The 11576-nt window shown below is 37.6% G+C and overlaps 1 protein-coding gene across 1 annotated transcript in view; it reads right to left on the reverse strand.

Annotated features, from left to right (window-relative positions):
• LOC135480465 (ATP-binding cassette sub-family A member 2-like) overlaps positions 1–2401 on the reverse strand; it is a 39341-nt gene extending 36940 nt beyond the window's left edge. The window contains exons 1-3 of the mRNA XM_064760303.1: positions 2287–2401; positions 1277–1434; positions 785–906 (exon numbers count right to left, since the gene is read on the reverse strand). Coding sequence (XP_064616373.1) covers positions 785–906; positions 1277–1355 — 201 coding nt within the window. The 5' untranslated portion in view covers positions 1356–1434; positions 2287–2401. The remainder of the gene's footprint in view (positions 1–784; positions 907–1276; positions 1435–2286) is intronic.
• Between the last annotated feature and the right edge of the window lie 9175 nt (positions 2402–11576).

An 11576-nucleotide genomic window follows, 5' to 3' on the forward strand; every position in this document is an offset into this window, starting at 1 on the left:
TATGATGACAACAATGTATATATGCTCATGTATAATTCAGGGTTCCCACAGATGAAAATAATATGTTTATCAACTATGTTAAAAGATGCAATAACTTCCTGGGTATTCTCTTAAGTACAAACTGTCATGCTGGGATACTATTTTGATAGGCCTAAATATAATGCTTAACATCACAAAGGCCAAATACTTTCCACAGTATATCTCCAAAACATACTCTTTGTCAAGGACCTTTAATGCCTTGAAAACTCTTCCAACAACATTCAAGTGGTTTTCAAGATTCAAGGACCAATATGAACCCTAACAGACATTGTTAACTAATGTAAGCTTTCCTTCAAGTTGAAAAAACATGCAATGTCTACACACTGGCTGTCTACTCTATGTCAAAAATTAATACACCAATCTCTTCCATAATATGGAAGACTTTCAACCTGTTTCCATGGTTCATCAGCTATATCACATGTTTGACATTACATAGCTTGTGATAATTACAGGAGTAAACCTTTGATACAAATATTGTATCTTATATGTGTATTATGTGTAATTTTGTTTCATGGTTATGGTTAAACATCCAGAATATATTCACATACATGTAAAGGCATATTTGTCATCACAAACTGATCTTCTAAAAAATCTAGTCAGTCTAATATTAAAATATATGGTGCACTAATTACAGAGAACTTAAAAATAAATACAGCACTATAATCGTTTAAAATTTCAAATTATGTAGCATTGTCAACATTGCAACAGTGGTGGATAAACCCTGTTCATCCACACCTATCGTTACCTCATTCATATCCACTGTGGAGTGTATCATTGCGTTAGCGTCAACGGCTGGCAGACTCAGGTTCTGAACCAGGTACTGCCTCAGTTGGTCAGGATTTTGGAGCACTGAAGAAAAATTCAACTCTGAAATTGAAAAACGGAAAATGTTGACGTCAATGCTGACAGGAAATATAGGTCAGCTTCTGCTGAAGTCAATGCTGACAGGAAATATAGGTCAGCTTCTGTTGAAGTCAATGCGGACAGGAAATATAGGTCAGCTTCTGCTGAAGTCAATGCTGACAGGAAATATAGGTCAGCTTCTGCTGAAGTCAATGCTGACAGGAAATATAGGTCAGCTTCTGCTGAAGTCAATGCTGACAGGAAATATAGGTCAGCTTCCACACCCAGATTCGAAGCCACTAAAATCTGCAGACAGGCAAACGGTGAACTCAGGCACATTTATGCTCTAGAAATGTGGATTTGATTGGGGTTGGTAGAGGTGTCCAGAACTCACGTTTAACACTCTCGAACTGGTCCCTCAGGTTGGCTGGGTCATCAATGATGCTCTTGTAGATCCTCGGAATGTCATCCATCTGCTTGGGAGTAAACTCTGGAGCAAAGAAGTTGTTGTTTTCTGCGATCGACTGCAGCTGTTCCAAGAACCGAGTTGTCCTGAAAAATCCAATGGTGTGTGTTGTCAGAAAAAGATTTCTGACGATTTCTTCCCCAGGAATTGTTTATGAGGAGGTGTAATTCTAAACTGTGTGTGAAAGTGTAATTGTAAATTGTTTGTGAGAAGGTGTAATTCTCAATTGTCTGTGAGAAGGTGTTATTCTCAATTGTTTGTGAGAAGGTGCAATTGTAAATTGTTTGCGAGAAGGTGAAATTCTAAATTGTGAAAAGGAAGGTCTAATTTAAAATTACATCAAAGGTGTAATTTTAACCGGGTTCCAGGAAGGTGTAATTCTAAATTGTTTCCAAAAAGGCAGAATTTTAAATAGTGTCAGAGAAGGCAAATTCTGAACTGTGTTTGAATAGGTGTAATTCTCTAAATTGTGTCCAAGGGGAATAATTCCAAATTGTGTTTGGTTTTTAAGGCATAATAATTATATTAATGGAATAGAAATGGGGTCTCCATCTACTTGTTGAATAAATTAGTTCCTTAACAAATTCAATTTTAATCTTCAGCCTTTCATTCTGTGTATTGTTTCTACTTTTCTGCATAGACTTTTGATGTTCCTAATAACCTAATGCTTCACCCTTTTCAATGGCCTCTGCAACCAATATTTTGAAACATTCGGAGAGAGCTACATGTATGGGGTGTAGAGAAATAATTTGTACAGTTCCATGAGGTCTACCTCTTTAGTGACACAAACAAATCATTTTTGGCATGATTTTCATAATAATTTTACGCTTAAATTCCACCAAAACAAAGTGGTTGAAAAGGTTGAAGATTTGCAGTAATGTTTATAAAAGAATACAGGTAAGATTTCCTATCAACAAACAAGGCACGCCACAACTTACTGTGAATTTCTGTAATGTCTAAAACCCTGTCCATCTTGCCAGTAGTTAGCATTTTTACTGCAGAACAACTGAAGGACAGGTAAGACTCCTGCTGACGGCAGCGGGAAACTCTCAAACTCACCTAAAACAACACACAAAATCATCAAACTTTTCACCTACATGATGGCAGTGAGGTATATGGATGTACTCTTACGTATAGGTGGAGAAAACTGGAGCACCCGAACTAAACCACTATCCCCTAACAAGGTACATGACAAATCTCCAGACTTGGTAGCAGCTCAACTACAACTAATGAGTAAGAGCTGGAATTGAACTTATGACCTCAGTGGTCAACAACTCAAGGGCTACTGTATGACCAAGGGAAATGGACCACACTCAAGACAAGCAAAATCACATAAAATCAATTTATTTCTAAATATTTCACTGTTGTTAACAGAAAACTCCAGTGAGAATTCGTCACTAATACCATCAGGCGGTAAGTATCATGGGTGGAGGAAACCAGAGTGCCCCGTGACCAAACAAACACTAAGAGTCAGGGAACTTACAAATTCCCTGCCCCCAAAGCTGGCAGTTGAACCCTCAACCCCACATGTTAGTGAGCAAAGGGCAAGTACCTTAAACAACTTGGCCACGACCCAGTCTGACAATATTTTCTAACACAAACATTTGTAGTATAATATCTTTATATTCAGAGGGTGACAAACTCAGTCAATATGACAGTATTGATCTTCCCTGAGGCCCTCCATTCACTCACACAACCACTCGGCAGTCACACAGGTTATTAAAAAAAATTTTTTTAAATTACATGAAGCATTAATCAGTTCAAAGTTAAACACACACACACACACACACACACATATATACATATATATATATACATAGAGATACAAGGCTTTGCTATGTGTTTGGCACTTTCTGCCACTTTTAGTGTAAATTTTTAAACACTGAGGAGGCAGATTGCACGGAGGCAGGCAGACTGTTCCACTGAACAGCCCCAGAGTATGGCAAGCTTTCCTTAAGTTGTTCTGTGTGGGGAAAAGGAATTTTTACTTGATTGCTTGTGCATGATCTTAGTTCATGATGGGTTCCTCTCTGACTGGGAATAACTTTTTCATATAGTCAAGATAGTGGTCATCAAACCTATGAAACAATTACCTGCATATGAAACTATTAAACCCAAATGTCACATATACTTACTGATGCCAAAGTAATAGATTGGTTGTTTTTTCCTGATCAGTAGAAGTATGATGAACAGAACCAAGGGTATAGACAGCTCCAACAGCAGCACAAACTGAAAGTGAAAGTAAAGACAATAAGAAACGTAACCTACATTTCAGCTTCGTATTCAGGTAATATTTACTCAGACCTTCATCAAAAAATATGCCCGATATGTGTGAAAAGCTGACTCACCCTACAAAACAAAACTCCACTCCAAAGTTGATTTAGACTGAATTTTATAAACACCGTAATTTGTTTTAAAAAAACATAATTTCCCTATTTATTAGGCAGAATACAATGAAAAAATTTGCTGCTTGAATTTTGCATAAGATAATCATTTCAATCTTTTATCAGTAAACAGTTGTCAATGAATCATGTGATCCTACAATCATGTATGTACACCACAATCATGTGTGTACACCACAATCATGTATGTACACCACAATCATGTATGTACACAACAATCATGAATGTACACACAATCATGTATGTACACCACAATCATGTATGTACACAACAATCATGTATGTACACCACAATCATGTATGTACACCCCTTCATGTTTTGTCTGGCAACGACATTAGGATTGGAACAGAAAAGTTACTACAAATAAATCGGCAGTTCTTATCCATGAAAGCAAAATTACCATTTTTCCTACACGACCAAACAGTAAACTGACAGCTAGGTCATAACTAAATTATACTGAGTGTACAGAAAAGGGTCGGATCAGCAATCTTCAACAAACCCTAACGTTTTAAAGTGCAGGAGGTATATAAATTCTCAACACATTTTTGCTGAACTCATCACCACAGAAAGAAGCGGCAAAGAACTACCATTATATCCTGCCTTAAAATGGTGACAAAACCAAGGGACATCACTCTGTTGTTACACCAAGAACGTCATGCATGTACCCTAATTCCTCCACCTATTAGCCACAAGTTTTGTCGGAGACAGAACTACATTGGTTGGATAGTCCAGTTTCAGGGCTGGATAAAAATTATCATATAATCAATCAATACAGAATAATGCCTTCAGAATATACCTGAGTAAACACCTTGCAACAGGGACTTTAATGAAAGCTCAGTACCGTGTTGCAAACAGATCAATCACAGGGCGTCAATTATGGGACAAAGCACTCCTTGTAACAAAGCACTGACTCAGGATGTAACAAAGCACTGACTCAGGATGTAACAAAGCACTGACTCAGGATGTAACAAAGCACTGACTCAGGATGTAACAAAGCACTCACTCAAAATTATGTAATGCCCCTCTTCATTAATTCATTAATTAATTTCTCTTCCAGAAATTAAGAAAACTGTACTTTGAAGCCATTTTTCAAGTATCCTTTAATCACAGGGCCTCAATCATGGAACAAGCACTCCTACTATTAAAGTACTCACTGAGAATTATGTAATGCCCCTCTTCACTAGTTAATCACAGGGCCTCAATCATGGAACAAGCACTCCTCCTATCAAAGTACTCACTGAGGATTATGTAATGCCCCTCTTCACTAGTTAATCACAGGGCCTCAATCATGGAACAAGCACTCCTACTATTAAAGTACTCAATGAGGATTATGTAATGCCCCTCTTCACTAGTTAATCATAGGGCCTCAATCATGGAACAAGCACTCCTACTATCAAAGTACTCACTGAGGATTATGTAATGCCCCTCTTCACTAGTTAATCATAGGGCCTCAATCATGGAACAAATACTCTTCCTATCAAAGTACTCACTGAGGATTATGTAATGCCCCCCTTCACTAGTTAATCATAGGGCCTCAATCATGGATCAAATACTCTTCCTATCAAAGTACTCAATGAGGATTATGTAATGCCCCTCTTCACTAGTTAATCATGGGGCCTCAATCATGCAACATGCACTCCTCCTATCAAAGTACTCACTGAGGATTACGTGACGCCCCTCTTCACTAGTTAATCACAGGGCCTCAATCATGGAACAAGCACTCCTCCTATCAAAGTACTCACTGAGGATTATGTAATGCCCCTCTTCACTAGTTAATCACAGGGCCTCAATCATGGAACAAGCACTCCTACTATCAAAGTACTCACTGAGGATTATGTAATGCCCCTCTTCACTAGTTAATCATAGGGCCTCAATCATGGAACAAGCACTCCTCCTATCAAAGTACTCACTGAGGATTATCTAATGCCCCTCTTCACTAGTTAATCACGGGGCCTCATTCATGCAACAAGCACTCCTCCTATCAAAGTACTCACTGAGGATTACGTGACACCCCTCTTCACTAGTTAATCACGGGGCCTCAATCATGGAACAAGCACTCCTCCTATCAAAGTACTCACTGAGGATTATCTAATGCCCCTCTTCACTAGTTAATCACAGGGCCTCAATCATGGAACAAGCACTCCTCCTATCAAAGTACTCACTGAGGATTATGTAATGCCCCTCTTCACTAGTTAATCACAGGGCCTCAATCATGGAACAAGCACTCCTCCTATCAAAGTACTCACTGAGGATTATGTAATGCCCCTCTTCACTAGTTAATCACAGGGCCTCAATCATGGAACAAGCACTCCTCCTATCAAAGTACTCAATGAGGATTATGTAATGCCCCTCTTCACTAGTTAATCACAGGGCCTCAATCATGGAACAAGCACTCCTCCTATCAAAGTACTCACTGAGGATTATCTAATGCCCCTCTTCACTAGTTAATCATAGGGCCTCAATCATGGAACAAGCACTCCTCCTATCAAAGTACTCACTGAAGATTACGTAACGCCCCTCTTCACTAGTTTATCACTCTAACACACACACTCCTGTAAATATCTGCCAGTCTCTCTATCACTCTCTCTCTCTGCCAAAAGAAAGCTACTAATCACCAAAAACATTTACTTCCTGCTGTTGTTGAAAACCACATTCAAACATACTCTTCATTCTTTGTTCAGTGAATTTTTTTTAATGACACAAAGACATCGTCATCAAATGACGCGTTAAAAGACATTTTTTCTCACTTGCAACTTGCTAATTCTAATGTCAGAGAAAAACAGATTTCCTTATGGTTTAAAATATTTAAATTCCACCTGCTCTGACAACAAAAACTATGCACATGCAATTTTAAAATTACGCATAAATAACAAGAGACTTTGCTGTTCTACAACAACGGTATGTACGATTTTTACCACTGAATATTTTTAATAATAGTCTGAATGCAGAAGGGCGCATTGTGTATAGATTTAGACATGGGACCTTAATCATGATAAAATCTGGCCGCATTTCAACACACCAGGGTGCACTCTACACATAAAGGTGATTAAGTTACAAGCAAACCAGCTTAACCTATAAACCGCCACTCAATCAATATTGTACACATTTCTGGGACAACTTATCCCTTCATGTATAGCTACTGGTACTGGGATCACAGCCTTATTCTATTAAAAGCAGTTCTCATGGCCTAACTACATGTATAAGCTGATTGATCACCTAATTTTGCACTAGATTTGTGCACATCTGTTACTGTTATAACTGATGTAACTGTTATAACTGTTATAATTCGTTACTTGTATGTCTTTGGGGAAGCCACAGGCGCCATTTTTCAAGTCTTTGATACATGTATGACCCGACCAGGGTTTGATCCCAGACCTCCGGACGCTCTAAGCCTTAGGCCACTGAAGTAGTATCATTCCTTACCATCAGAATCACAGAATGATGAGCATATCAGCATGGAAACCACTGAAAACTACATTCAATATTACCCTTAGTTACTTAGTTATTCATAAGTTTTTTCACGCAATCAAATGCAGTAAAATGCTTGAATTTCATAGTGGTGAGAGGGGTAAAGAATTAGTTCACCTGAAAACCTCACGGTGTTGTATAAGTTGAATATTAATCAATATACAGTGTTTAATACATCCCAATCGGCATTTAATCAAACTTTCCATGTAGTGAAGATTCAGGAGCAAAAATGCTACCCTCCTCCTTACACCTTAAACTTGTTAGCCGCTGAACAGAATTCATAAATAATCAATCAAGTCACTGTAAGATTTATCTACTTTGTTTCTTATCTTTGCACCTGGTTTGATCATTCAGGATACATAGCTGACACCTTACACTACTAGATCATGGAAATTCCTCTTTCTCTATTCATTATTTTCCTAGAGTTGTTATTACTTCATGAAAAAGTTTGGATATAAGCATTCAACACAATGTGGGTTAATTCTCTTCTGAGAATGATGAGGATACGATTTAACGCAAATGTTCTTAAAACACCTATTAACTTATTTAAAATCATTTGGCAAGGACCAAATAACCTATGTTTTCCTACACTTAGAAAGTCCTAATAACCTGTTTTCCATCAGTTTAAGGACTTAATAACCCATGTTTTCCAGGAGTTTTAAGGACTTAATAACCCATGTTTCCCAGCAGTTTTAACGACCTAATAACCTATGTTTTCCCGCAGTTTTGAGGACTTAATAACCCATGTTTTCCTGCACTTATAAAGTCCTAATAACCTATGTTTTCCAGCAGTTTTAAGGACCTAATAACCCATGTTTTCCAGGAGTTTCAAGGACCTGATAACCCATGTTTTCCAGCAGTTTTAAGGGCCTAATAACCCATGGTTTCCTGCACTTATAAAGTCCAAATAACCTGTTTTCCAGCAGTTTTAAGGACTTAATAACCCATGTTTTCCAGCAGTTTTAAGGACCTAATAACCCATGTTTTCCAGCAGTTTTAATGACCTAATAACCCATGTTTTCCAGCAGTTTTAAGGACTTAATAACCCATGTTTTCCTGCACTTATAAAGTCCTAATAACCTATGTTTTACAGCACTTTTAAGGACCTAATAACCCATGTTATCCAGCAGTTTCAAGGACCTAATAACTCATGTTTTCCAGCAGTTTTAAGGACATAATAACCCATGTTTTCCAGCAGTTTTAAGGACCTAATAACCCATGTTTTCCAGCAGTTTTAAGGGCCTAATAACCCATGGTTTCCTGCACTTATAAAGTCCTAATAACCTGTTTTCCAGCAGTTTAAGAACTTAATAACCCATGTTTTCCAGCAGTTTTAAGGACTTAATAACCCATGTTTTCCAGCAGTTTTAAGGACCTAATAACCCATGTTTTCCTGCACTTATAAAGTCATAATAACCCATGTTTTCCAGCAGTTTTAAGGACCTAATAACCCATGTTATCCAGCAGTTTCAAGGACCTAATAACCCATGTTTTCCAGCAGTTTTAAGGACATAATAACCCATGTTTTCCAGCAGTTTTAAGGACCTAATAACCCATGTTTTCCTGCACTTATAAAGTCCTAATAACCCATGTTTTCCAGCAGTTTTAAGGACTTAATAACCCATGTTTTCCAGCAGTTTTAAGGACTTAATAACCAATGTTTTCCTGGACTTTCAAGAACAATTCAGTTTTCCACTACAAACCTTCAGGTGGAGATTAGTGAACATTATTTTGGTAGCTGATGTATCAGGACATTTTGAGCATAATGCTACATGAAATTAAACACAAGTATTATAACAAAGTCCTCTCAAAGACTTTCAGAAAATAAATTGTTTTTCAATGTTTAAATAAAACTCATTATTAACCTTTCAGAGGACCAGTGGGAACACAAGCCAAGGGTTTAGACTTCAGGTCATTAATTCAAATATTACGTCATTAATTCAAGTGTTGCCATTATTTCAAACATTGCAACCTCATTATTTCAAACAGTACAACCTCATTATTTCAAACATTACAATCTCATTATTTCAAACATTACAACCTCTTTATTTTTCAAACATTACAGCCTCACTGTTTCAAACAGTACACACTCATTAATTCAAACATCACAACTGATATGAAATCTTTTCAGCCATGTAGTTCACCTAAAACCGACTGGCTTGCAGACATTAATAACTTTCAAGCCAGCTGTGCATGTAGATTTACCCACCCTCGATTGACTTAGAAGTACGGAGGCAGTTTGATCTTTTTCATTCCATCTGATTAAGACAGAGCAGTTTGCTCAGTGAGAAGATAACAAAATGTTCTGTGTTTGATGACCTCAGCATCAATAGTTCATCTGATGATCAAAGCCATCATTCCACTCTCCCACGGAAACATTAAAAAACAGACTTACACTGTTGTCGATTGCCTGGAGAAAAGCCTGTCTATTTCTTCACAGTAATTTTCCGGGTAAAATCACCAGGGCATCATCAATAAATATGTCAAAACTGAGAGTTGGAGGCAATTTGGCAGACACATAAGCTATCTGATATGAAGACTGGATATGAGCTCTTGGATTGTGTACAGCTTCATAAGCTGCGTTAATGGAGTACCCCTGACTCATTGCAATAAAAATATCTTATGTATATCTTTATTTATTTCACTGCAGAGTAGTTTTAATAATTATTTTCACATGTTTCAAAGGTTGTCATGTTAACAGACAACAGACACAAATTTGCAATGGCTGCTCCATCCTGTAGGGTTTCAAGTCCTGGATTAATGAAAATGGGTAATACACATGTCTCACTCTCAATACAAATGCCAAATATCCAATTTGAACTTTAACTTCGAATTCTCTTAATAATTCTTGAGAACTGAACAGAAATTGTAGCAGTTACACGCATGTATATCACAACTTAATTTGAAAGACTATTAAAACAAAAGAATTAAAATATCAAGCTAAAGGTATTTATTTATTTATCTGATTGGTGTTTCACGTAGTCAAGAATACTTCACTTATACGGCGTTGGCCAGCATTGTGGTGGGAGGAAAACGGGCTTTCCCCATGGCAAACCCAAGACCATACACAGGTTGCTGCAGAACTTATCACGTGTGGCCAGAGAGGAAGACAGCATGAGCTGGACTTGAACTCAGAGCAAAGATAAATATCAGATGTTACCAGGTGGACAATTACTCAGCAGGTGGATTAAGGTATGGCTGAATTAGGACAGTATTGATTGGTCTATATTTAGTCATGCTTTTCACCATATCCTTGTTCACAGAATGCATCAACTAGCTAGTTCACCGCAGAGAAAACTGATCTATTTTTGTATTCATGCCATGCATGGTCAGATCAGCCATTTTACAGTACGCCCAGCATTTTGGAACATAGTCAAAATGCAAATGTACAAAGACTTCCTACATGCTTGTCTACACTTGACCCCAATGTAATGAACTCTCATGAACATGTGAATACAAACCTGTCCATAGAAGTGTACAGGACCTTGATAAAAAATTTATACTTTAAAAAAAAAAGTCCAAGGCATTTTCAGCCATGACACCAACAAATGCTAAATGAATAAATAGCCTAATACTGAACAGACACATTTACATTATTAACACATTTACATGTAGAAAAAAGATTTTCTCCTTGAACAAAATTTGAATGACCTACTGGGGACAAGAAGTGGAATGAGAGAGTGTGTGTGTGGAAGGGTTGGGGGGGTGGGTGGGGGGGTAGAAGGACCAAGAAGAACCTGGAGGAAACACAAGACCATCCACAGGTCGCTGTTCGACCTTCCTATGTTCGACAGGAGAGGGAGATACGTGTGAATATTTGGTAATTTGGTAGAGGTACATGGATATGTGTGTAAAACTATAATCTATCATGAGGCATCTTTAGAAAAGATATTCCCCTCCCAAATATAAAAAACAAGCAGTAAATAGGCCATATAACTGGTAAAAACTTATGCTATTGTGTTTATGGATCTATGCCAATAATGTTTCAAAATGTTTTTTTTTTTGGCTTGGTCAGGTCAGGGCCAGGCCAACCTTGTGTCCACATACAACCCTACAAGCAGATTAATAGTGTTCTGGTACATGACATATTAATTATACCTGGCCAATAGAGGATATTAAACTATGCCAAAAGGTCACCGTCTAGTTTAACAAAGCTGGCCTTGACTAAAAGTTTATAGGATTTTAAATTAGACTTTATTCCTTTCTTTAATGGAGCCGAAATGTCTGATATTGGAATTAGGGATGACAATAAAATGAATGCTTTGGCTTAATTCTTGACAAAAGAGTGTTGACCCACACTACTGCATGCAGATGGAAAAAGGCTTAACGACTGTTGTATTATCATTTCTTTGATTGGA

This window comes from Liolophura sinensis, chromosome 13 (assembly GCF_032854445.1).
Source record: "Liolophura sinensis isolate JHLJ2023 chromosome 13, CUHK_Ljap_v2, whole genome shotgun sequence".
In the NCBI taxonomy this organism is placed as follows: Eukaryota; Metazoa; Mollusca; class Polyplacophora; order Chitonida; family Chitonidae; genus Liolophura; species Liolophura sinensis.